General features: G+C 41.8%; 1 protein-coding gene across 1 annotated transcript; it reads left to right on the top strand.

The window, feature by feature from the left end:
- The first annotated feature begins 77 nt into the window (after positions 1–77).
- LOC137621968 (protein FMC1 homolog) lies at positions 78–23,722 on the top strand. Its single transcript, XM_068352466.1, has 3 exons — positions 78–172; positions 3,867–4,085; positions 23,077–23,722. The coding sequence occupies exons 2-3, from the start codon at positions 3,877–3,879 to the stop codon at positions 23,174–23,176; spliced, it is 309 nt and encodes a 102-aa protein (XP_068208567.1). The 5' UTR covers positions 78–172; positions 3,867–3,876; the 3' UTR covers positions 23,177–23,722.
- Positions 23,723–27,907: the final 4,185 nt, after the last annotated feature.

Below are 27,907 nucleotides of genomic sequence, written 5' to 3'. Positions count from 1 at the left end.
ATAATAATAATAATAATAATAATAATAATAATAATAATAATAATAATGAACACAGTAGAAATAATGCAGACAATATCGAAAAAACGAGAATTTAAGAGGTGCCGTTTCAAAGGCATGATCTTTCTACTACTAATCTATACCTCGTCTCGTCTGCTTACGGATTTCTTCGAAGGTAATTTTATCATTCGTTATTTGTCTTAATTGAATATTTTACTAACAAATATTATCATTTTTAACCATTTTAAAAATATTATAGAAATTAGGGGCATTTAGGGTTGTTGTGGCCTAATTGGTAACGTCTCTGCCTGGTGTTCGAGTCCCGTTCAGACTCATTAGATCCTTTAGTGTCTGCAACCTTACCATCTTTGTGAGCATTTGTGAGCAAAGGTCTATCTGTTCAGTCATCAGCAGCCATTGAATGGTCCTCCCTGGTCGTAGCTTAGGTGGAGAGGGTGCTTGGGTGCTGATCATGTGTGTATATGGTCAGTCTCTTGGGCATTGCCCTGCTTGATAGGGAGTCCTCAGCAGCCATTGCCTGGTCCTCCCTGGTCGTAGCTTAGGTGGAGAGGGGGCTCGGGCGCTGATCATACATGGTCAGTCTCTAGGGCATTGTCCTGCTCGATAGGGAGTCCTCAGGAGCCATTGCCTGGCCCTCCCTGGTCCTAGCTTGGGTGGAGAAGGGGCTCGGGTGCTGATCATACATGGTCAGTCTCTAGGGCATTGTCCTGCTCGATAGGGAGTCACTAGCAGCTATTGCCTGGCCCTCCCTGGTCGTAGCTTGGGTGGAGATGGGGTATGGGCGCTGATCATATGATATATGGTCAGTCTCTAGGGCATTGTCCTGCTTGATAGGACAATGTCACTGTCCCTTGCCTCTGCCATTCACGAGCGGCCTTTAAACCTGTAAACCTACAGTAGGCTAGTGGAATTGAACACTTACAGTAGGTGTTACCTACAAGGTATTGGTGCATAAGTAGAGGTTTTTTTATTATTATAATTACTAGCCAAGCTACAACCCTAGATGCAGAAGCATTATGCAACAAATCCTAGGGCTGCAACATGGAAACAGTTTAGTGTGGGGAGGAAATTAATAAATTAATAAACTACATGTATTTGAGATTTAATAAAACTAACATAAAAAATTTCAAGATAACTAGCAATGGGGTGTATGTATAATATCGGCCACCTGTATGTATTATTATGTCTAACTTAGAATATGGTTGTGTAAGGTGGGTCGCAGGGGGCGTTAGCCCCCGTTAAGTAAGTAAGTAAGGACACGGCTTGTAGGTTAGGTTAGGGGGAAAGTTTAGGTTAGTAGATGTCTAATTTTAATCAACATGTGAGGAACTGGCTGCTAATATACAAAGGCTCCCTAGCAACGACAGAATAGATCAGCCGTATTTAAGCTATGAAACGAGACTTCATAAGTTCCACCGATTTAACTCCGGGATTAGGAAGATCATTATATAATCTGGTCACGGCCGGAATAAAACTTTTAGACTAATGCACTGTAGTATTGAGACTTATGATGAAGAAGACAAGACTGGAAACAAAGCCTGTGTATAACAACGGGCAGGTCCTCCCGTGTGCATAGAAAATTGGCATTTCCCTCCTATTTCCTAGTCTTTCGTAAGAAGTGGCCATTGTAATAGAAAACCCTTGTCCGTTGTTCTGCAAAACCACTACTCAAGAATAGCACCTAACCTAAACATCCCCACCCAACCTAATATATAAGCCCGGTCCATAACTAATAGGGGGGCGTTAGCCCCCCTGCGATCCTGTTTAGACTACCGATTTCTTAGCTTACCCTGTGTTTGATTTGCAACCCTCTTCACTCCTAGCAAGGTAACACAATCATATATCGTAAAGGAAATTTATTTCACAAGAAATAAGAAAGCTTACACTTGTTGCAGTGAGCTACTTTCAGCCAATAATATATATCAACAAAAACAAATATAGCTTACAGTATTTACATTACTCAAAAGTCACTGAAGTCAGAATCTTCAGGTATGATCTTTTCGAGGGTTAACTTTTTTTATTGTAGTGGGTGAGGTGGCCCGGCAATTAGCAAAGAAGAATATCTTTTTGTCATTATGGGGCCTATCATCAACTAGAAGGCTTCTTTATAACTTGAAAAATACGGCATTTTGACAGTTGTCGTCATCAAAATACTTCAAAATAGCTAATAATACAACAGAAACACTGTTTTTCTCAAAGGACTATTGATTACTTATGCAATTTTACAACCTAGGGTAGGGTGGCAAGCCTATTTGTTGTAAAGCCATAGTCAAGGCTATTTATTTCTATTGACGTGTAGGGTAGTCAAAAACCCTTTTATGTTAAGCTACAAATGAATCTGGTATTGAAAGTTCTCATTTACTGTACTGTATTCATCTTATCTCTTATATGTCTACCTTTGGAGGTACAGAATTAGACTAGTTGGTAAATATTGAATAAAGAACCCCCCACATGTTCTCCCCCTTAATAAACCTGGAACACTATTTGCTTACCCCCTGCAACCCTACACATAGGCTACCTGAACTGACCTAAGTTGTTGGATTCATAGTCATCGTAGTACAGTATCCTTGAACAACTTATGTGCAACTGCACATTAAGGGAACATTAAGTAGATCAATTTTGGGTAGTAGGTATATAGATTTACAAATAGGTCACCTATTTCATCCTATTTCCACCATGTCAAAAAGCTGTTTACTGTAGAAAAAAATATTCTGATTATCGCAGAAAATGATCATACCTGAGTGATTATTCATAAATTGAATTTCTTGTCAAACTATCGCAAAGGTCCTGCAATTGTTTTCAATATACAACATTCATGGCGAACGATGGATATAACTTAAGATATATTGCATTTTGAAACATGTGAATGAAGAGTGTTGAGTAAAGATACAGTGATCTAGGTTAAGTTTGATGGGGCTACCTTAGGCTAGGGCATATCCGATCAATTTCATTGAAACTAAAACACAATGGGGTTTGCTGTATGCTCGGGCATAGGAAAAATTATTGAAATTCCTGTTTTATCTGCATCCAGTCAGTACCTGTCTGCAGAACTAATGTATTTTGGTACCATATTTTTATTTTATGTAAAAATAGTTCATTCATGTGAAAAATTTGTAAAGATGGAAGGCTTTAGGCATTCCGTCCTTAGCCAAAGCTCAGAAATGAATAGTCTTTGACAGGAGGCAGGTGAGCTGGGTTACTTACCTTCTCTCACCACCTGTCCTCAACTACCTCATAAATGATTTCATTTTCTATTCCAGCTCCGATAAAGACACTCCCTATTTTAAAAGACTTTGGTTTGTATAGCTAAGAAAAATGCAAATTATTTTTGCCTTTTTATATTGTTTAAAAATTAAGCCTTACTAGTAGGCATCATTTCCTAGCATGTAAGCTAATTGGCCATCAGTCAGTGTAATTGTAAGAATACATCCTATGTGTATTATAGAATAAAATGATTTAAGATAACCATTATATCAGCAGTGAAGTAATAAAGAAATAGAATATGGTATTCAACTAATTTTCTTGCAGCTTACCTAGATTTACTGAGAACGTGATAACTTGAAACTGTTTTAATCGTTGATCAGTTGGTACTATTATTTCAGTGAAAAGTTTTATTCTACTGGTAGTCAAGAAACCAGTAGCTTTACTATTTACTGCAGTACAGTATTACATTATTTTTGCATGATTTTCTTTTATTACCTATGAGTGATAGATCAAATTCTCTATAGACAGAAGTCAATACTAGATAGAGGATTATCCTGCAATGCAGGAGTTGTCTCATTGAAATACAGTATAGTACCTCAATTGTCTTTCACTGAAAAATATATCAAATTTTCTTTGAATTCAAGGCACGCAGCAATGTCCAAGATTCAAGTACTTCGGAATTTGGTTCGTGAATTACGGCTCTCGCTACCAAGCCATGAGAAGTTACAGCATTCACCCGCCTTTACATACATAATGGAATATTATAGGAAAAATGCTGTTACTGACCAGCAGTATTGTCGTGAGCAGGAAGAAATGGCTTACACAGCACAGACCTATTCTACATATTTAGAGTCCAGTAGAAGGTATGTATGGAAAAAGGCTGCAATATTTTTGACTACTTTACTTTGTTCCTTAGTACAGTAGTGTATTTCTTTCTATATTCAAATTGCACAATACCCTTTTTTTCTATGAATCTTATCTCTGAATAGCAATAGTTATTAAGTGGAAATGTCAACATATTTTTATTATTTAATTGTTCCGTAACTGGAATACAAACCACGCTATTTAATAGGGGTACAGTGAACCCTCGTTTATCGCGGTAGATAGGTTCCAGACGCGGCCGCGATAGGTGAAAATCCGCGAAGTAGTAACACCATATTTACCTATTTATTTAACATGTATATTCAGACTTTTAAAACCTTCCCTTGTACGTAGTACTGTTAACAAACTACCCTTTAATGTACAGAACACTTAATGCATGTAATACAGTACCCTAAACTAAAACAGGCACAAATATTAAAGGCGACTTTATATCATGCGTTTCCTAAACACGCCAAAAAGCACGATAAAAAATGGCAACCAATGTTTTGTTTACGTTTATCTCTGATCCTAATGAAGAAACAAACGCATTTACACATCTGTTTATAGGTTAGTTTTTGCATCAATTATATTGATTATTCAGTACAGTATGTTGATTTGGTTATTACTAATGTTTTACTTAATTTTTCTTAGGACTTCCAAATGAAATTTTTTTCTTTATGACGCCGCCTGAAACGACGGCGTCATAAAGTATGCTCAGTAAACAAACTAAGGAATTTAACCCGCATGATGAAAGTGATAAATAATGATATTACAGTAAAAGCTTTTATAAAATATGTTATTACAAATATTATTTACCGTATCTATATAAAATCATACATACGTAGCAAAGCAGGAAAACAATCTACGAGAGAGAGAGAGAGAGAGAGAGAGAGAGAGAGAGAGAGAGAGGAGAGAGAGAGAGAGAGAGAGAGAGAGAGAGAGAGTTGTTTTACATACGTAAATGTAAATTTTAAACAAAACAAAAATAGCCCCATTACATATAAAATAGATTACAAATATTTTACTTTATCATATTACAGTAGTCTGTATAATACTGTAAAGTTCAGTACAGTATGTTGTTGTTAAAGTCGTGGCGATGAAATTCTCACGAAACAAAAACACGCCATTTGATTACAACAGCTGATTCATTCTCTCTCTCTCTCTCTCTCTCTCTCTCTCTCTCTCTCTCTCTCTCTCTCTCCTCTCTCTCTCTCTCTCTCTCTCTCTCTCTTCGTGTTATACAATACTTACATTTAGATGAAGAAACTAAAATTAGTTTTCTTAGTGTCAATTAAATACGAAATGAAATAATTAGGCCGAGTCTACATCCATTTCAATCATAGCCAAAAATAGGGCATCCGATTTCATCAGCAAACCACTATTTTTTGGGAAATATCATTTTATTCTAGAAAATAGCCACTCTTTAAATAGTTAATTGCACATTAAGAAAGCGTGTACTTTTGTTTTTAAATTTCGGGTGTGTTTTAAAAATCGAGTATTGTTGACTTTTTTTTTTTTTACTTTTGGCTGTGATTAGATCAGCTGTCATCTAGCTGCCGCTCTTGAGTGTGTACGAATACACTAACAAAGTATCATTTATACCATTTCTTAACTTATTCAAACTGTCTACAGTATACAGTTGATATTACATAAGCACCAATGTGTTATAACCTATCAAATTTTTTTGTTTATTACATTTAAACCCCCCTCTATCTCTCTCTCTCTCTCTCTCTCTCTCTCTCTCTCTACCTATCTCTCTCTCTCTCTCTCTCTCTCTCTCTCTCTCTCTCTCTCTCTCTCTCTCTCTCTCTCTCTACATCTCTCTCTCTCTCTCTCTCTCTCTCTCTCTCTCTCTCTCTCTCTCTCTCTACCTCTCTCTCTCTCTCTCTACCTCTCTCTCTCTCTCTGTGTGGGCTACTTTTCACTACCTCCCATTCCTTACCTCTCTCTATCTCTCTAACAAATGATATCTTTGTTGCTCCTCAAAGTTTCATTTATATTGAAAATCAATCATGATTCAATTTTCCTTACTTTCTCCAATCTCGCACCATCGGTCACATCGCGGTATTTTCGATATTTCCGGAAAATCCGCAATATATGTATAGACATGGGTTATGAAAAAAATCCGCGAAGTGGTGAATCCGCGATGGTCGAACCGTGAAGTAGCGAGGGTTCACTGTATTACTTTCGGCATAGCTGAAATGACGAGCCATTAAAATTTAACGAGGGTTTACTACCCCACACCGCTATTTAGCGGGGGTAGGGGAGGGTAGCTTGCTACTCCCCCCCTCACACACGCCTGTGCTTGAGCTCACTTTGCTTTCGGCTCGGATGGTAATCGGACGTGTCCGCTTTCATCCTCGCCGCCATTGGCAGCCATTAATGCTTTTTTGCTTTTTCTTTTACACTTTTGTGTGTGAAGTTGGCCTCTGTTATTATGCGTACCTGCCCTGTATTTCCCGACCTCCCCTGTGGAACATTCATGTCGGCGGTCGAGACCGATCCTCACGCCCTTTGTCCTTCCTGTAGGGGCCAACGGTGTGATAGAGATAACAGGTGTAGTAAGTGTAGGAAGTGGTAACGTGTAAGCCCCGCCACTTGCCAAATGGTGTAGCCTTCACTTTGACTTTGTAAAATACAGACAGACTTATAAGTATTAGTATCCTCATCTGGCTATTTTAATCATTTGTTTTTCCTTTTGATTAAATAAATTCTCTTGCAGAAAGCCTTGTTCAAGGGATATTAATTAAAGAAAGCCAAGGATATGAAGTGAGTCCTGATAACTGTAATTATTAGTTGTACCGTAACCGAAATACAAACCACGCTATTTAATATGGGTATTACTTTCGGCGTAGCTGAAATGACGAGCCATTAGAATTTTAACGAGGGTTTACTACCCCCTCGCTAGTTAGCGCGGGGGTAGGGAGCTACCCCTCCCCCCCCTCACACACCTGTGACTAGCTCACCTTGCTTTTGGCTTGGGTGATGAACAGACGTGTCTACTCCCACCCTCGCTTATTGACAGCCTTTGATCTTGTTTTGCTTTTTCTTTTCAGTGTGCTTGGAAGTTGGCCTCTACTATGCGGAAGTGTCCCGGCTTACCTGACCGCCCTTGCGGAACGTTTATGTCGGCGGTGGACACAGACCCTCACACCTTATGTCCTTATTGCAGGGGCCAATGGTGTGAAAGAAATAAAGTTTGCGGTGAGTGTAGGGAGTGGTCTACCTCCCAGTGGGAGAGGTTTTCACGGCGCTTGAAGAAGAAGTTTAAACGGGATATTTCTCCTTCAAAGGTTTCCTTGAAGAGAGAAAATCCCAAGGACTCTTCTTCCATAGCCCAAACTTCCTCCGAAGCTCCCACTCGATCAGTCTCTTCCGAGAGGCCGTCGAGTGGTAGCGTAGGCCATACTTGTGTTCGCCAACCTCGGGGTGCGGGAGAGGGAGTTGCCTCCCATAGCAAGGCTCCTCCTCCTCCCCCGGGCGAGGTTATTTCTGCTAATGTCTCTAATGATGATTTATTGCAGCTTTGGGCTTCCTTGGGGCTTCAGGGTTTGCCCTCCAAGGAAGCCCTGTTTGGCATAATTAGGTTGGGGGCTGCTGTCAAACAGTCGCCGGCGATAGCAGAGGTTCACCCTCTGTCTATCGTCGACGTTGTTGTGGCAGAGGCTTCCGACGAGTTAGGTCAAACCTCTGCCTTGGATGCTGAAGCCTTGGTTTCCCCCTCCGAACATCCTTCGAGGGAGGAGCTAAGTCCAACGGTCTCTCCTGCAGGTGATTCTCCCCCTCGGGGGAGTTCACTAACAGAGACTCCTCTTCGGAGGACTGATGATGGTCTGCCTGCTGCCCCCAGAGGACGTATCAGACGTAAAGCTCGTCTTCCTCTTCGCCGTAGAGGCCTTCCTTCTCCGCACAAGGGAGTTAGGAGGCGCCTCTTCGGTTCTTCGCCTTCGCAGTCCCCCGCAGAGGATCCTTCTCGCCGTGCAGTGACTGTTGCAGCTGCATCCCTGGACCTCTCTGCTGATCATTCGCGATCTCCTTCGCCTGCCAGACCTGCTGATCTTCCTTCTCCGTTCCTGGCTGCTGACGCGCTGTGGGCGCCCACGCACCCCGTTATCCAACGGGCACCGGTCACTTCAGGGCAAAAGGGGCTTTCTCACATTGTGAGCAAGTCCCTTAAGTGCCAGGTATCCCCTGTGCGCCCATGTTCTCCTACGTGCTCGCACGCAAGCACTCGCCTGCTGTTCCTGAGACTACTCTCCAGAAACATCCTGTGCCAGGGACAACGCGCCAGCGATCTCCTGCTGCAGAGTCTACGCGCCAGCGCTCTCCTGCTCGCCGTTGATCTCCTGCGCGCCAGCGATCTTCTCCTCGCCAGCACACATCTGCGCGCCTTGATCCTGATACGTGCCCTGCGCGCCCACGATCTCCAGTTCGCCAGCGCTCTTCACCTGCGCGCCAGCGCGCTCCTGCATACCATCGTTTGCCCGCGCGCCCACAATCTCCGGATCTGGGCACAGGAGGGAAGACTCTGCTTTCACCTTCTCGTCAGCGATCTCCTGCGCGCCATCGGACCTCGCCCGCGTGCCATCGTGCACAGTCACCTTCGCGTGCACTTGTTCCAGCCCTTGCTGTTCGCCCTTCTGGAGGTCTCCGAGATCCTGTGCGTCTACGCACCCACGAGCAGTCACCTTCGCGCGCAACTACCCTGGTGGTTCCTACTGCGCACCCTCTGCCTTCGCCAGATCGCGCACCTGCGTGCTACCGATCACCTGCGCGCCCGCGCCCACCATCACCTGCACGCCATCGCTCGCCAGCACGCCCACGCGCCTACTCACCTGCTCGCCATAGATCGCCTACGCGCCCCCTCGCCAGTACGCAGTCGCTCACCTGCGCGCCATCACTCGCCTGCGCGCCATCGCTCGCCTGTGCGCCATTGCTCTCCTGCTCGTCAGCAATCGCTCGCCCGCGCGCGAACCAGGGAATATTCTATCGTGCCAGCGCCAGCACGATCCCCAGCATGATTCTCATCGGGATTCACAGCGCGAGCCCCCGCGCGAGGTTTCAGGAACAAGAGCATCCAGGTTGTCTTCTTCACGTTCCCCCCCAGCAAGCACAGACCAGCGCGCTCGCAGGAGGAGGGGAAGTCTTCGGATAGGTCCAGGAACCAATCTTCTTCCCTTTCTTTTCAGGCAGGCCCAGTTGTAGTGTCTACTCCTAAGGATTGCCCAATTCCCTTCCCTCCAGAGGGAGTCTCTGACACAGCATCTGTCAGTAAGCAGCCATGGTTTGGGCCCCTTATCAGAGCTGTAGTTCAGGCTGTCAAGCCTGCCTTCTCTGAGTTGGGCCTCAAACCAAGGGCAGCTCCGACCCCACTGAAGAGGAAGAGAGGAGTAGAAGCCGTGGTGACTTCTCCCAGGGTCAAGCTGGCTCCTAGGAAATCCTTGAGTAAGGCTCCCTCCCCCCCTCAGACTTTCTCTCCATCTCCTGTGGACGAAGATTTTCTGTCCTCAGGGGAATCTACCGAGGTGAGACGTTCTCCCATCGCACCAATGGGAGAAACCCCACCTCGAGCAGGAGAATCGTCTCGAGTTGGGGCGGAGAAGAGCCCTCAGACTTCGTTATTGGAGTCCTGTATCTCTCCTAGGAGGGAACCTAAGGACTCTAAGACCATCCCTAAGTCTTCCTCTAGGATTCGAGCAGATCCAACGAGACCATCGGAGAACGTCCACGTGTCCCCCCCAGTAGAGCCTTTGGGGACGGGAGACTTTGCTGCCAGTTCTCCAGGAGGAGAGCAATAGGAATCAGAGCATGCCTTCTGGCAGGTCCTGACCCTGATGAGGCATCTCAACGGGTTCCTGGACCCCGAGATTCATCCTCGTGAGGGCAAGGACACGGTCCTGGACCGAGTCTTTGGCACTCAGAAACCCGCTAAGGCCAGTGCGGCTTTGCCCTGGTCCCAAGGGGTGAAGAGTGCCAGGGATAAGGTTGAGGGCCAGCTCACCGAACTCGCCTCCTCCAGCTGTTCTACTGCTGGCAACAAGCTCCTCCCTCCTCCTCGTATCCACCAGAGGAGGTACTTTGAGATCATGGAGGAGTCTTGCTTAGCTCTTCCCCTGCACCACTCTGGAAGAGCTTACCAAGGGAGTCCCTCTAGAGAGGCTCTCTAGCTGGCAAGTGACTTTCTCGGCGACAGAGATCCTAAGTCAGGAGAAGGTTGCGAAGTGTGCCATGCAGGCTACTTCGTGGCTGGACGTCTGGCTGGGGTGTCTTGGCATCCTGTTGCGATCCGAGGATCTGTCTAAGGAGAGCACTAGGAAAGCCCTGGAGACCTTCCTCCTTTCGGGCAGCCGCACCATTGAGTTTCTGGCCCACCAAGTCTCGAACTTGTGGGCCAATTCCATCTTAAAACGATGTGATGCAGTGGCAGAAAGGTTCCATTCGAAGGTCCCAGCCGTCGAAGTCAGCAGGCTCAGACATTCTTCCCTTTTGGGAAAGAATCTGTTTGAGCCTAAAGATGTGGAACAGGCAGCTGAGAGGTGGAGGAAATCCAATCAGGACTCTCTCCTCCAGAGGGCTGTCACATCAAAACCCTACAAACCTCCAGCACCTCAACAACCTCGCCCGTCCAAGACGACGAAACCGGCAGTGGCAGCAAAGACGATGGTGCCCAAACAGCAGCCCTTTCCTGTCAAAGACAAGAAAGGCAAAAAGTCCTCCAGGGGAGGGAAAAATCCTAGAGGGAGTGGCCGAGGCCGCAAACGCTAGGATTGGCAATCCCCCTGCATGTCCACCAGTAGGGGGATGCCTACAAAGTTGCGCGATCAGGTGGCAGCAACTCGGGGCCGATTCCTGGACGATTTCCGTAATCAGTCAGGGATATCGCGTCCCGTTCACAACATCTCTACCTCCCCTGACAGTGGATCCAGTGTCGTTGAGCTCCTATGCCATGGGATCGGCAAAGGGGCAAGCCCTACGGGCAGAAGTCGAGACCATGTTAAAGAAGGATGCTCTCCAGGAGGTCGTCGACGGTTCTCCAGGCTTCTTCAGTCGACTCTTTCTTGTAAAGAAGGCGTCTGGAGGCTGGAGACCAGTCATCGACCTCTCAGCTCTGAACAGGTTTGTCAAACAAACTCCGTTCAGCATGGAGACAGCAGACACGGTCAGACTTGCAGTGAGACCACAAGACTTCATGTGTACACTGGACCTGAAGGACGCGTACTTCCAGATTCCAGTCCATCCGTCTTCAAGGAAGTACTTAAGATTCAGCCTTGACAACAAGATCTACCAGTTCAAGGTGCTGTGTTTCGGTCTCTCCACAGCACCTCAGGCATTTACCAGAGTGTTCACCCTGATTTCTTCGTGGGCACATGGGATCGGCATACGTCTCCTCTGTTATCTGGACGACTGGCTGATCCTGGCAGACTCGGAGTCGACCCTTCTTCGACACCGAGACAAGCTTCTAGGAATTTGCCAAGATCTAGGGATCATGGTAAATCTCGAGAAGTCTTCTCTGCTTCCATCTCAACGACTGGTATATCTAGGTATGATCTTGGACACCAATCTCCACAAAGCCTTCCCATCAGACGACGGGATAGCAAGGTTGAGGAGGGTCGCAGACCCTGTCCTCAGACGGGAAGAACTCCCAGCCCAATTGTGGTTACGTCTCCTAGGTCACCTTTCTTCCCTGGCCCGTCTAGTTCCAAACGGTCGCCAATTGTGGTTACGTCTCCTAGGTCACCTTTCTTCCCTGGCCCGTCTAGTTCCAAACGGTCGCCTCAGGATGAGATCCCTGCAATGGCGAATCAAGGACACGATTCTCCGGACGTCTTGGTCCCTATGGGTCCTGCGGAACGGACGGACCTTCAGTGGTGGGTGACAGACGAGAACCTACGAAAAGGAGTGGATCTTCTCGTTCTCCCCCCAGATTTGATGCTGTTTTCGGATGCCTCAAAGAAAGGGTGGGGGCCCACGTTCTTAACCACAGGACCTCAGGCCTGTGGTCAGAATCAGAAAAGTGCCTCCACATAAATCTGCTAGAAATGAAGGCCGTATTCCTGGCACTTCAGCAGTTCCAACAGTACCTGGCGGGTCACTCTGTGATGGTGATGAACGACAACACCACGGTAGTGGCTTACATCAACAAGCAGGGAGGTACCTTTTCCGTGCAGCTATCCCATCTTGCAGTAGAGATATTGAGATGGACCGAAGTCCACTCGATTCCACTATCAGCTCGCTTCATTCCAGGCAAGAGGAATGTGCTTGCCGACAGTCTGAGCAGGGCATCACAGATAGTGAGTACCGAGTGGTCTTTGGATTGTCTAGTAGCCAACAAATCCTGACTTTGTGGGGTTCCCCGACGGTGGATCTGTTCGCGACAGCCTTGAATTTCAAGCTTCCGCTGTACTGCTCCCCAGTCCCGGACCCCAAGGCACTCTGGCAAGATGCCTTCCAACAACGGTGGGACAACATCAACGTGTACGTCTTTCCCCCGTTCTGTCTGATGAGGAGGGTGCTCAACAAGACCAGCATATCGGTCAACCTGTCTATGACCTTAATAGCTCCGCTATGGCATCACGCAGAGTGGTTTCCTGACCTTCTGCAGCTCCTGACAGAACTCCCGAGAGAATTTCCTCCACGACACGAGCTACTCAAACAATCACACGCCAACATCTTTCACAAAGCCGTAGCTTCGCTGGGGCTTCACGCCTGGAGACTATCCAGCATCTCCTCACAGTGAGAGACTTTTCGCAACGAGTTGCGGAAACGATGTCTGGACACCTGCGAAAGTCATCCGCAGGGGTCTACCAGGCGAAGTGGAGAGTTTCTGTGGTTGGTGTCATGGAAGGGGTATCTCTCCACTCGATACCACTATTCCAGCAATAGCGGAGTTTCTCGTGTATTTGTGGGAGGAAATGCGCCTTTCAGTCTCGGCAGTGAAAGGCTATCGCTCAGCCTTAAGTCTTGCCTTCAGGCTCAAAGTACAGTAATGGACATTTCTTCTTCGCTGGAACTTTCTCTACTCATACGAAGTTATGAACTTACCTCCCCTCAGTCGGAAGTGAGACCTCCTCCATGGAACGTGGTTCGAGTTCTCAGGTCTCTTAAGAGACATCCCTTCGAACCATTACGCCAGGCTTCTGATCGCCACCTGACTTGGAAGACGGTGTTCCTACTCGCTTTGGCCTCGGCCAAACGAGTTAGCGAACTTCATGGTCTCTTGTATGACATCGCCCATTCAAGGGAATGGGGAGAGGTAACGTTCAGATTCGTCCCTGAGTTTGTAGCTAAGATTTCGAGTCTGCATTCTGTAACAGATGATCCAGACCATCTCCTACTGTGCCCAGTGAGGAGTCTGAGGCTCTATCTTAAGAGAACAGCTGCAGTTCGTCCGGTGGTGCAGGCATTGTTTGTTAGCACTGGAAGGACGAAGAGGAGGGTCACTAAGAACACTATCTCAGCATGGATTCGCAGGGTTATCCATCATTCCCTGAATCCTGACCCTCCTCCGTCACGTCGCCCCAGAGCACACGATGTCAGGGGCGTTGCTACGTCCCTGGCCTTCAAGAGAAACTACTCGGTGACGCAGGTTTTACAAGCAGGGGTTTGGAAGCGTCAGACGACCTTCACAGCCCACTACCTGCAAGACATGACCCACAGGAGGCTCGATACGTTTTCTATCGGCCCTGTGGTGGCTGCACAACAGCTGGTTTAAACCTCAGGCTCCTTAATGGACAAGTAGCAGATGGTTGAGGGCATTGTTACCCGGTTTTAGTCTGCATGAATGAAAAGATATGCCTGGCCCTTATTCTTTTCTTCATCCTCCCCTCTCTTGGGGAGGGTTCTCTGCACAGCTGACCTCAAACCACTGCAGGTAAACCATGTTCCCTTGTATTCCTAGTATTAAGATAATACTGTCACGTCCCCATACCCTTACTAGGTGGTATTGGGAACGTCCTATCCTAGAATTCCATCTAAAGGACTTCAGGTCAACTTCCTAGGACGAGTCACACTTCATTCCTTCACACACCAGCTTACGTAGGCTGCGGTCCTTGCAGAGCAAGGCACTTGCGAGGTGCAGGGACTCCTTATCTTGAGCGCTGACACACTCAGATACTGAGTCCCAGGGCAAAAGCCAAAAGCCAGAAACGGCTGGGACTTACCACCCTACCTAATGGTTAAGTCACCCATATTAAATAGTGTGGTTTGTATTTCGGTTACGGAACAAATGACAAATTCGTAGATAATTTGTATTTTTCCTAACCATACAAACCTTAGCTATTTAATCAAACTTGCCCGCCAGCCCTGTCCCCCGGGAAGTCTTACCTTTAAGCAAAGTGAGCTAGTCACAGGTGTGTGAGGGGGCGAGGGGTAGCTAGCTACCCCTCCTTACCCCCGCGCTAACTAGCGAGAGGGTAGTAAACCCTCGTTTAAATTCTAATGGCGCGTCATTTCAGCTACGCCGAAAGTAATACCCATATTAAATAGCTAAGGTTTGTATGGTTAGGAAAAATACAAATTATCTACGAATTTGTCATTTTTATTTGCTACCTGCCACTATCTAACATACTTGTTCCTGTCAGGTAGCATGTTTGTTGTTGTTCTCTCCCTTTTGCAAGAAATTAGTTTTCCTTGGATATCACTAGTGCTCTGTCAAAGAGCTCCTCCACTTCTAAGTGTGAAGGGTAGGCGTACCGCCCTTGTTTCCTTCAGTGTCTGCCTATCGCGGAAGGCATTAAGGATGTATCATTCCATATAACTTCAAGTTATCCCTTATCCCCTGCCTCATTTTTGTCAAGTCTTCACTGCAAATTCTAAGGAAGAACGAGTAGAAGACATCCATGTTGAAGAAGGTCAGGAAGACTGATTCATAGGAGTTGCGTATGTGTAACTCCTACCATTTCTCTCTCTGTGTGAGAGAGAGGGCAGATACGTATGTGTAACTCCTACCATTTATCTGTGTGTGAGAGAGACTGCAGATACGTATGTGTAACTCCTACCATTTATCTGTGTGTGAGAGAGACTGCAGATACGTATGTGTAACTCCTACCATTTATCTGTGTGTGAGAGAGACTGCAGATACGTATGTGTAACTCCTACCATTTATCTGTGTGTGAGAGAGACTGCAGATACGTATGTGTAACTCCTACCATTTATCTGTGTGTGAGAGAGACTGCAGATACGTATGTGTAACTCCTACCATTTATCTGTGTGTGAGAGAGACTGCAGATACGTATGTGTAACTCCTACCATTTATCTGTGTGTGAGAGAGACTGCAGATACGTATGTGTAACTCCTGCCATTTCTCTCTATGTGTGAGAGAGAGTGCCGATATGTATGTGTAACTCCTACCATTTCTCTATGTGTGTGAGAGGCTGCAGATACGTATGTGTAACTCCTACCATTTCTCTCTATGTGTGAGAGAGAGTCCAAATACGTATGTGTAACTCCTCCGATTTCTCTCTCTCTATGTGTGAGAAAGAGTACGGATACTAGAAATCTCCATTCTCGATTGATTGCTGAAAGTTTTCCCATAGGAGGAAGAAACTTTGGCACACATATACTAAGGAGTTTTTTAGGTATTCATGTTGGGAGGGCCAAGGGCCAAGAGTTGCTTCAAAGCGGAAAGAAACATTGGTTTTCGCAATTCATGTATGGCTGGGTCTTGCAATAACTACTCAACAAAGTCATGTTGCTGTTGCAAACCTATCCATCGGGAGACAAGTAGCAACTCCTCAAAGATAGTACAGTAGTTGCAGTTTAAGTCTAGAAGGAGAGGTAGAATGTCAGGCCATTCTCCTCTTCCTCTTTAAGGTGAAGCAGTCGCTCCGATATATTCTGGATCGGACACTAGATGCAGGCTAGGCTCACAACCGAGTGACTTTCCTGAAGTTTTGTATTAAAGTATCTCCGCTATCCTCCGAGACAAGGGGGGGATGTATTAAATGTATGCAACCCTTTCTTTCATAACCATACATTCAGACATCTTATCCTTACGAATATAGGTTCATCTACAACTGCTTACCAGTCTCCTGGTAGGGACCTAGCCTAACACCTGCAACATCTTCATCCTCGTGTTGTTAGGAGATTACACGGAGTCATCATATTTGTTCTTATCTAAGACCAAGATACAATAACATTTCCCAGGTTAGTAAAACCAGCGATATTTGTTTTAAGAACTTATTCCCTTCAGAGGATGAGTAGTTTGTCCATTTCCTAACTATTCAAACTTGAGACCTTCAAGTTACACTGCCCACGTTCAAAGTGAAGGTTACACTACCTGGCAGGTGGATGGGGCCTAACTCCACCCTTCAGCTGCTACTTCCTCGTGAAAAGTTTATACGCACGTTTCAGTATTACTGAAAGTCTTACTCCTATTTAAGGTCTCAAATTTGTATATTAGAAATATTACAAGTTACTTTTAGTTTGTAATTTGTTTCTACATGAATACAAATCCATGTCTTTTAATAACAGGTTGATTTCAGCAAAGCTGGAACTTTGACCTCATTTACCAAGCAGTATGGATGTACTCTCAGTGTTAATATACCTTAGCTGTTTTTCTATGAATTATTCTTCGTCTTTTCTGAGTGAGTGTGTGTAACTGACTATGGAGAATCCACGTGCAGGCCTGTAGCCTCACTCAGGTGTATGAGGCCAGAAGTTCAGCACATTCATAAGCAGGAGTAACATGGGTCCCCATTTTTTGTGCCCATCTTGCATTGGCCATGACTGCACATACAGTAGTCATACCCCTCTAATTAGAAGAGGGAATAGCTGTCTTTAGTGGTTAGAGTATAGCAAGAGGGGGAAGAGAAGTCAAAGTGAGATTCTTTGCCTTTGGAGTCTTCCTCGAAATCAAAGAAATCTGTTACCTTTCTCTTCTCGTCCTCTGGTGCTTGAGTTTTTCAGCCTTCCTCCTCCAGCAGTATTACGAAGAATGATGACACTTGCCTTCCTCGTAGTAAGCCTGACCGTGTGATGCCTGACAACAATGCTGTTAAGGACATAGCTCTAAGGATGCTGGGCCTTCCTTAGACCTAGAGGGCATCCCATACACAGAGAAGCTACTGCAAGCCCTACCACATCTAGAACCACTTGGTCTTTTGCTGCTGTTCCTTCTTACCTTGCCTCCTATGCAGAGGAAGCAATTGACGTGACCCCTTCCATCTAGGCATGGAATACTGAAGGTACAGTCAGCCAATCCACACCTTCTGTAGCTCCATCGCTACCAGCAAAGGTAGCGACTTCTAATAAATGGAGGAAACATCCTCAATTACCTTATCCTCTCATCCCAATTGCTTTAATCTCATCTTCTGCGTTGTAGTCTTTTGTTGCAGTGTGCCTTTTTAAGACAAAGAGGAGAGAGATTGCCTTTATGGTGCCCAGCCTACTTCTGCCCCCCCTTCCAGATAAGCATGACAAAGGTGTCTCTAGTTCCCCCAGGGAATCAACTTTTTCCGTTTCAAGCACAAGGCATGCCCTCACCTCATCTGACGATGAGTCTCCAAAGACTTTCCATTGCAGAAGATGAGAGAGAGGTCTTCTAAGCTCTACGTGAGACCTAGCGGGCATCCTCACCTGCTCATGCTCTTTATCTTGTTAGCACGGGATCCTCAGGGTAGGACTCTCCCCGTACAACATCGTCTTCATGAGCTTAGTCTTCATTGGATAGCCATATATGCACGCATTTGTCACACCCACATCATCAGTCTTCACTCGTAAAATCTCCTTTATGAGGGCTATCTAGTTCACACACGGTTTTTTTCTAGCAATTGCTCTCATGTATATTATTACCCCTACATTCACCTTCTTCTATGAGCAAGCATTCACCTTCTAATAAGGTCAGAGACTTAAAGAGTTTAACGTGGTATTCACATTAGCTTTCGTCACATGCAAGGTCCTCACATTTAGCCGAATTTCCAGCTTTGCAGGAATCATATTCCGAATAAAGGACTCAGGTTTGCCTAGTTAGGAAAAATACAAATTATTTTAGAAAATTTCTGATATTTCTATACTCCCCTAATAGTCATATACAGTACTTTATAGTATATTCTCACCCTCCTCCCCACTGACTAATGATATCAAGAGGATAGAATATCAGTTGTGTCTTCAAGACTGAATAGAGAACGTGTGGCTACTACCTTGGTGGGTATGAGGTCTGGCTTATTGAAGGGAAGAAAAAAGGAAATTTATACTGTACATTTTTTGGGCAACGTCACTATTGAGTAAAGTACAGCATAGAAATAAAAAAAAAATATTAGAATTCAATTTTTTTATTTCATTTCAATGGAAGAACCCGTGAGATTCTGATGTAGGACATTGAACAGAATATTGGTTAGAGATCCACTTCTGCAAATTCAGATACTGTACTATACAGTACCTTTATTCTTCTATTTCAGAAAAAAAGAAGACTTGAATCTTATTTTTGTCTTCTTTTTTATGCTGTAAATAAATCCCTTATTGTTTTTTCCACTTACTGTACTCATTTCTTTACATTCTGGCATCAAGCCCATCTTCTGAGTGTAGACCTGTGGTAGCTTAATCTTGTAACCGAGAATAAGCAAAATTTGGCTTAAGTTGCAAATTATGGGGATGAATTTAAACCATAACAACACTCAAGGTATAATATTTAGGAGGTGTATCACATAGGATTCTCCTATTAAGTCTTTTAGTTGACAATGTTTCTTCAACTAAATGAAGCTCATTGCAAATTCTTGGTTTCATACTTGATTGCAAATCCCTCTGTTAGAATTATCAAATTCCTTTTTCAGAAACAACTATAGTTTACTGTATTGAGAAAGTCTCCCAAAGTTTTTGGAGACGTGTCCTGAAGATTTTTTTTTTCTATAATGTCATCTTCTATGGTCTTCAGGTTTTGACTGTCCTCTTAAATTGTAATACAAAAGCTTGAGGTCTATTGGCTTTCTTATTCTTGATCTATATACTATTTTCAATAACTCCTATTAATTAATTGTGCATTTTGCATATTAACTGTTTTTGTAATAGTTATGATCCACCTATGCATTCAGACCTTCCAAGTCTTTACCATCTAGTATGCATTACTAGCTTATGCAGTTAACTCTTGACAGACTTACCCTTTCTCATGTAAGGCTTATTACTACACAGGTTTATAGTAGTTTTGTCCGATTAAATTTCTGAAGGATCTTTAGGGCTGTGGTGGCCCGTGGTAATGTCCCTGACTAGTGTTTGCCAGACTGGTGTTGGAGTCCCTCTGCAATCCCCTTATCCATGTAAGCTAAAGATGGTGGTTTGGGGGTGCCTATAGGTCTATCTGCTGAGTCATCAACAGCCATTGCCTGGCCGTACTTGGTCCTAGCTTAGGTGGGGAGACTGCTTGGGCACTGATCATGTGTATACTGTACAGTATATGGTCAGTCTTTAGGGCACTGTCCTGCTTGCTAGCGTAATGTCACTCTCCCTTGCCTCTGCCATTCATGAGCAGTCTTGAAGACCTTGAAAGTGGGATTTCAGAAGTTCAAACTTGGCACAAATTTTTAGCAGGGTGGCATTAGTCTCATTTCATAAATTGTTGAAGGATCTTTATAAACAAGTGGAAATTCTGAAGCTCAGACTTGGAACAAATGTTTAGCAGGATGACAGTCTCATTTCATAGTTTTTTATATATTTAATATAGTTGTTTATCTAAATTTGTTTTATTTTACTTATATAGTTCATTCTTTTATGTTTCTTTTTCCATATATAGGAGCTTTAATAATTGGGAGCCATCGGGCTTGTAGTATTCTGCTTTTTATTGGTTTCATGAAACAAATAATCTGTTGACAAGCATTCTTCAATATGTGGTGCTTTACCTCAGCCCATGTTTATTTGTTGCCTCATAGTGGCTTGTATCTATGCTAATGGTTACCCAATTTCATTTGTATCTGTCATCCAAATTGCTGAGGAAAGTTCGACTGTCAATAATTTGTATTATTTGATATATTAAGATATCTTAAGCTTAGATTTAATTTATGACAGATTACTACCTGGCACATTTCTCATAAGTACTGCGATACGTCAGTGTATGAGTTTAATCTGTTCTAGGAGCACACTTACAACCCAAACTGTTCGTAAAACAAAACAATTTTTCCCATAAGAAATATATAAAATTCAATCAATGAGTTCCATGTGCTCATACTCTCATTTTTAAAGGTTCTCGATGTTATTTAAAGAAGAAATTATAACCCCTGACATCAGAAATTAATAGAAATTAATAATTCACAATAAAACATAGATATGCTGTACATATATTGACAAATAAACTCGTACTTTACATTTAAGGAGAGTTGTGGCTGGCATGTGGGGGATAAGAGAGGAAGAGGAGGAGGGAGATTAATGCTTGAAGGGTGAATCTCCTTTCATAAGAGCTTTTGGTATAATATTGGGGAGTTCTCTCGCGTGAACAGTGTTGACTATCACCAATTGAATCACTTAATATACGACATTTTGGATGTTTTGTCATCTTTTTTTTTCACATTTACTGTACCATGCATAGGGAATCTATATAGAGACGACTGTTTTTGTCTTTTCTTTAGAATTGTATGGAAATGAGACATTGTATTGTCCATAAACAAATTTGCTGCTTGTCCTGCCAAAACCTTATCTGGTTGATATGTTTCTACAAAATTTTACATGGTTTCCCACATTTTCAGCATCTGGTATTTCACTCGAAGCGAGAGGTTTGTCCGTCCTACTCCTCCTCCTCCTCCTCCTCCTCCTCCTCCTCCTTTTCCTCCTCCTCCTCCTCCTCTTCTTCTTCTTCAGGTGAATTATCCTGCTCCTTATGCAATTCCAACAACTCCTCGGTCATCAGCTGCTCTTTGAGATCGTTCAGATCAATGATGTCGTCCCTGTCCATCTGCAACCTCATTGTCTTGCTTTAGGACACAATTTAATTGTCAACTGCCTCCTCCTGCTTGGGTTAAAACCCTTCAAAATCACATTCTGCAACACATTCAGGCCACAGTTTCCTCCATACAGAATTGAGAGTAAACTTAGACCTCCTCCCAGCCTTTATCAATCAATTTGAGGCATCTGACAATGTGGAAATGCTCTTTCCAAGAACTCGGAGGGTAAGCTTGGTCCTTTTGGTGACTTCATAACATCTCTGGAACATTACCTTCATGCAAAGTTTTTTAAAGTTAGAGATTACCTGTTGATCCATGGGTTAGGGATTTGGAGTATTGTTGGGTGGAAAGAACTTGTTCTTGATAAATTTGAATTCCTCTTTTAGGTTGCTTTTACTGGCTGGAGAATGGGCAGGAGCATTGTCCACAAGCAGCAAGGCTGGGAGTGGTAGGTTCTTGTTCATGAAGTACCTTTTGACCTTAGGACTAAAACCATTGGCCCTTCCATAAACAAAATGCATGTCACCATGTTAAGGTCAAACAACAAGACATTAAGTTGCTTTTGCACCTTGTACTTATTAAAGGTTCATGGATTCTCCGACTGATACACCAGGACAGGTTGGATTTTGTAATCCCCGCTGATATTAGCACAGAACAGCAGAGTAAGACAGTCTTCCAATGTCTTCTGACTTGAAATTGCCTTTTCTTCTGCAGTAATAAAGGTTCTCTTGGGCATCTTCCAGAAGAGACAGGTCTCATTGCAGTTAAAAACTTGCTGCAGAATGTAAGACTCGGAATCCATCAAGCCTTTCAAATTTGGACATGAATGCCTTCTGCTGCCTTGACATTGGAGCTCAAAGCCTCATTGTGTCGCACAACACTGGATGCCTGTCGTTCTCTTGAAGTTTTTAAACAAGCCATAGCTCAATTTGAATGTTCCTTTTTCTTTATATGCTAATGTACCTGGCTCATTTGTGAAAGATCAGCACACAAAAGATCAGCACACAAAAACTTTGTTTTTTTTTTCACAAATTATGTACTCGGTTATTGTATCTCCTGCTAACTGCTTCTCATTGATCCATATGGGAAGTAAGTACTTGACGTTATCCAGAATACACAGCCATTGTTTCATCAAAGCAAGTACCCCTTTCACAGCATCAGTTGCTTTGATTTTTTTTTTCTTCAGGATCGTGCAAATATTTGACGTGCTACGATTGTATAGTACAGTTTTGCCATGGTTTCAGATGCCTACATTGATTGTGCTTCACGATAATTTCTTTTTTCAGCTCTAAGGTTATCATCTTCTTTCCTTCTTGATCATCTTGAGGGTCATTGTCGAGATGCTGTACTCTGTACTGTTTATACTCTTTGTACAATACAGTTTTACCAGGGTTTCACATGCCTACATTGATTGTGCTTCGCAATAATTTCTTTTTTCAGCTCCAGGTTATCATCTTCTTTCTTTCTTAATCATCTTGAGGGCCATTGTCGAGATGCTGTACTCTATACTGTTTATACTGTTAACTTGACGTGAACAATATCAATCACAATTCTATAGAGAACACACTGTCACAACTTTACAAAAGAACAGTGCCAAAAGTGCTTTCAAGATAACATTAGGTTATGTTGGTACGAGTACTGTGGAGAGAGTGAAAGAGTTGAGGTTGGAGCTGGGGGCTGCAGTAATACTAAATGGCATTCAAATCATGTGAGCACTGCAGGGGTTGTGTATGGGCACCGTGACACTGCTTCTACACATCACATGCTGGTCTTGTTAGTATTTATTCACCAAAAAATGAGAATACAGTGAGAAATTATTGCTCACAGACCTTTTCAATGCTCATATATCGATTTGAATTTTCATGCTCTTATACAGATTTGCTTGTACTGTATTCTGAGTACCTCGTAACCGGAGATATTACTGTATACAGTACAGTTTTACATAAAGTCCTGTCTAGTTACAGTATCCTACCTGTAATATTTTTAAAATATTTTTAATCATATGTTGGTGTCTCCCATTTACAGCATTTGTATATATATTCTATTCCAATTGATGCTGTAGTTTGAGATTTAGCATAGTGCTACATTTTCAATTGAAGTGAAGTAACAATTATAATATTTTCCCTTTTAGGTACAGAGAAATTCGTGAGGAATATCATGGTAGAGGTGAAAGAAGTGTCAGAGAAACGGCTGATTATGTGGGATTCAAGTTACCTCAAGACCCGCAATAAAAACTGAAAGTGCCAAATAAAAGTGTTTTAATTTTTTACCAATTATTATTTCACTTATATTTGAATTGGATTTCAGCTTATTATACTTGGACCATACTATTTATTGGTCTGATGCTTTATCATTATTATAACTTTGATTTTTTTAATTTAACCTATTCCTGTCTTTCGTTTAGGATAGAAAAAGTTAATGAAGTTTATGAAAATGTCTCAAATTTGAACCCACAGTTTTTCATTCTAGCAAAATGATTTATTTTGATGCTTCCATCATAAGAATTTTAGATAACACCAAGCAAATCCTAACATTTCACATACTCTATTAGCCCCGTGTAACTGACTTTTTACTTTCTAGTATGGGAAAGAAAAATATATAATGATTACTGAAAATTACCCCAAAATTGGGGATTATTGTTAATATTTGACCTTTGTATATACTGTAGTTGTATATTCTTTTAAAATACTGTAAAATATGTATAAGTAAGTAGTCCTCATAAAGCTTAAGGGTGTTAGTGTATTTTTAACCAAATATCAAAATTTATTAAAGAGAAATTGGGTCTTATTTATCCTGGGTATGAGCTATAACATTCTTCAACGTATTTTCCATCACATTCCAGAAATTTCCATAGTATGTCCTTGATAGCTTTATTTTAGTAGTAATTACTTTATTCTTTCCCAACTGGTCCCATCTTTGGCAGACCAAGCTAAATTCTTTCTCATTTGTATATAATTTGTATATAATACTCTTCCTGTTCAGTAACCCTAAGGATGTATTTCTCGTACTCTACAGGATATTTTAGGCTAAAAAGAGTCCAGTTTACATTCCGCTTCTCGATACATGTCACCATGAGAGCCACTTCTACTCAAATTTACCTTTTATTAAGACATTAGGATTTTAGGTAAATGAGACTGTTAGAGAGGAAATCTAGATTGGTTTTCCCACAATTTGATCAAATGTTGAGAGTCCTTTTTTCAGAACTCCTTTTATTTATTGTGTTTGTAATGGATTGAACTTTGATAATACTGTTATTACTCAAAATGGTATCTTGTGATTGTAACAGTTGCAGTCTTATTTCTATTCTTCAGATTACAAAGTTGATGCAGAGTTGATCTCTAAGCCCTTTATGATATTTTTATAGTTTATATATGACATATCTGTTTTGACATTGTTGATAGTTTATATATGGCATATCTGTTTTGATGTTGGTGATAGTTTATATATGACATATCTGTTTTGACGTTGTTGATAGTTTATATATGACATATCTGTTTTGACGTTGTTACTGTTTTTAGAATTATTTATTGTTAATTTGTTCTCATCATTTATTTGTTTCCTTTCCTCACTGGGCTATTTTTCCCTATTGGAGCCCTTTGGCGTATATCATCTTGCTTTTCCAACTAGGGTTGTAGCTTGGCTAGTAATAATAATAATAATAATAATAATAATAGTACCTTGAATCTAGAGATTAGCTTCATGACAAGTAGTACAGTACACATACGGGAAGCTATTGGGTACAGTAATTTAGATGAACTACTAGATATAACTAGCTACATCCAAGATAACCTTGACTTAAATAACTACAGAAGCAACTGGCTACGTTGTGATTGTTTATGTTAATGACTTATCCTGTCTTGTTTGATGTACATCAGCTACAACTACAAGCTCCTTACTTTGCAGGTCTTGAGGTATGTATTTTGTTCTGCCAAAAGTTTGCTACAGTATTGTATTGTTTGTAAGATTACTTATTTCCATACTTACAGGAACGATGACATCGAGTTATACGATTTGTTCCTGATAGTTTGTTTTACCGGTATAGTTCCAGAATACTGTGGTTTTTTGTAACTTATTATTTTGATGATACTGTATTACTTTTAAGATGTGTTTTTATTTTCAATAATACTGTAATCGCTGTTGCATCCAAAGAACTAGTGTGTTTGTTTTGCTTTGTAGAAGGTCAGTGTTTGGATTCCAGCGAGGTTCTTCATTGCCAAAGTACGTAATACTAAACTTTCGTTACTATAAGACTGGAATTGCTTTCTCTGTGTTTTCACTTAAAATAACTTTATTTAGTTTTGAGAAATTTTCACAAACTATGACTGATTTTTCTTTCTTCATTAGGGTAGATTTAAAAATTTTAAACTCTCCAGATTCAAGGAAGTTAAAAGACTGAATATTTCTATTTAATTGAGAGCAAATGGTTAATGTTTTCTGAACTCGGAAGAAAATTGCTCTGTATCATTCCTTTGTTTTCTGACCACTCTTAGCTCAGTTAAGGGACAGTTTACTCAAATTTATAACTTGCTTATTGAAGATTAAATGAGATTCCTTAATATAGTACAGTACTTCAGTTAAAATAGATGTCAGAGCTGTTAAGTATACAGTGGTTAAAAACAAGAAATTTAAATAACTTTCCTCATGTTTTGATAATAATGTACCATGTGCTTATCCAATTCAAATAGAGGTTAACTTATTTTCTTAATGAGTTACGTATATATAGTTTCCTGTAATATACTATGTATGTTTCCAAATTCTGATCAAACAATGTTACTGTCGTAAACAAGACTACTGAACCATTTTTAACTGTTGTAGTACAGTACTCAAAAGCACAAGGGGTTTGTTTCTAGTGAATATATTAGAACTTGCAAGCATTCAATAAATTATAGCTCTCAAATTTGATATCGTTTAAGTAGTACAGTAAACTTCATTTGTGTCGGCACTAACAAACCTAACACTATTTAATAGGGATTATCTTTCGACGAAGCAGGAAGATAATCCCTATCAAATAGCTAAAGGTTTGTACGTTAGGAAAAATACAAATTACTTCCAAATTTGCATTGTTCATTGTTCGTTGAAAACTGGCTAATCATTTAAATGCAGTATGTACGATTATTGTAAGTTTTTTTCTGCATTTTATAAGTTCAGAGATATGACTTTTTCACCAGATACACACAGGTTAAAAGAGAAATAAATTTGAAAATATAATCCAACTGTGGATCACATTGTTCTAATAAATATATTATCAGTTATTACAGGCAAAAAACAGGTTATGAATTACACTAAGCAAGAGCCTTGAAAAAAATGTAAATTACAAGAATTTTTAATCCTTAGAAAAAAATAAGACACGACAAAGATGCTAAGATAACAAATGAATCATGTAGTTTTAGGCTGTAATATTGCTTGAAATTTTTTGAGTTACAATATTAGATTGAAGTTGAAATTATTAGAAAAATAGGCTGATATGTATGTGAATTTCCTTGTTGATCACCAGAAAAAAAAATATTTGCAAGTTTGCCTTGTCAGCAAAGTTGAAAGTACTACACTCTACACTAAGAAGAGGTGCTTTTTTATATAAAGTAATAGATGAATTTCAAAATTGCAAAATATATTGGCATAACTATACTTAATGTATGTGAATGAATCCTTAAGGAATAGAATTAGAATTATTCAAGCAAGAAAGTAGGAATTCTTCAAGTTTAGTATGAAAGGTAACGGTAGGGACGTAGTCAGAATTGTGCTGAAAGCTCTGTTGTGTAAAGAGTTAATTTTTTAATCTCTTGTTTACTGTAAAATTGAAGTTATGTACTTTATATGAAGAGGATTGACTTGGGAAGAAGAAATGTATTTTGTTCTTATGGCTTCTCAATAATATGAAACTTGAGTATCAAAAGTGACTACAAAGCAAATATTGGTGATTTTACAGGCCTAATCATCTCATTGGTAGCACAGACTATGAAATAACAGATGAAAGAAAAAGTTTTTGCTTAATTGAGGTATGAATATTGCAGCACAATCAGAAAATGTTAACATGATATGACACTGATTTGCTATTGCGATGGAGCGCATGAAAGATGGGTAGTACTATCAGTACACCTCACTCTGTGAACTAAAGGCTTTATTCAGGGATATTTGCACCACTCCTTTGGCTCGTAGTTACACTTGCTTTATATCATACTTTACCTCTGTTCCCACTTCCTTTCTTCCATCTTGCAGTCCATCCGCTATTAATTCTTACTTCACAGCCTATCGCTTAGGTTTTTCCGAGTTGCACTTGACTGCTGATTGCCCTTGATGCCCCCAGTGCCAAGCTATATACATTGCATGGAGTGCTGTGAAAATAGTATGCAGTACAGTATCATACAAATAAAGGTGAGAGAAGTGATGTTTATTAAGAAATATTTACTCAACAAATAAGTAGGCCTACAAATATATGGAAATAGGAAAGCCTTAACATTCTTTGGACAAAAACTGGGGTTAGTTATATAGGATGGTTATGTGGTGTGCACTGAAGTCGTTACGGTACAGTCTTCATGGAGTCCCTTTGGCTATTAGAAGCACCCATTTTTTAGCCCTATACTTTTCCTGTTTCCAGCTCCCATCTTTCATCTTGCTGTCTAACCTCTCAATGTTTACTTGATAATGCAATCTGGGGTCCTTCAACCCTGTTGCACCACATCTCTGATTAAGCTTCCCGGCCCCCAGCAATTGGGCCTATATCCCAGTTCCCAAAATTCTATAAATTAAAAAAGGATTTGATGAAAACCTGAAACATAGGAATTCAAGCACAAAGTGGAGAGAGCACATTTTATGACGTGATCACACACATTAATTTACAGTGATAGAAAAAATGTTATCAAAACATTGGCCATTAATTTTTCTTCTGATACTGAATGGCCTTCCAAACCCCAGCATCAGACCATTTGACTTCTGTAGGGAGGTGAGAGTGCACCTCACATGGT

Source organism: Palaemon carinicauda, chromosome 28 (genome assembly GCF_036898095.1).
Source record: "Palaemon carinicauda isolate YSFRI2023 chromosome 28, ASM3689809v2, whole genome shotgun sequence".
NCBI lineage: Eukaryota > Metazoa > Arthropoda > Malacostraca > Decapoda > Palaemonidae > Palaemon > Palaemon carinicauda.
The sequence above is the reverse complement of the archived record's forward strand: the minus strand, read 5'-3'. Positions and strand labels throughout refer to the sequence as shown.

Coding starts and splice junctions, on each gene's coding strand:
- LOC137621968 (XM_068352466.1), top strand. CDS start 3,877: ATGTCCAAGATTCAAGTACTTCGGAATTTGGTTCGTGAATTACGGCTC. Junction 4,086..23,076: donor TATTTAGAGTCCAGTAGAAG/GTATGTATGGAA, acceptor TTTCCCTTTTAG/GTACAGAGAAATTCGTGAGG.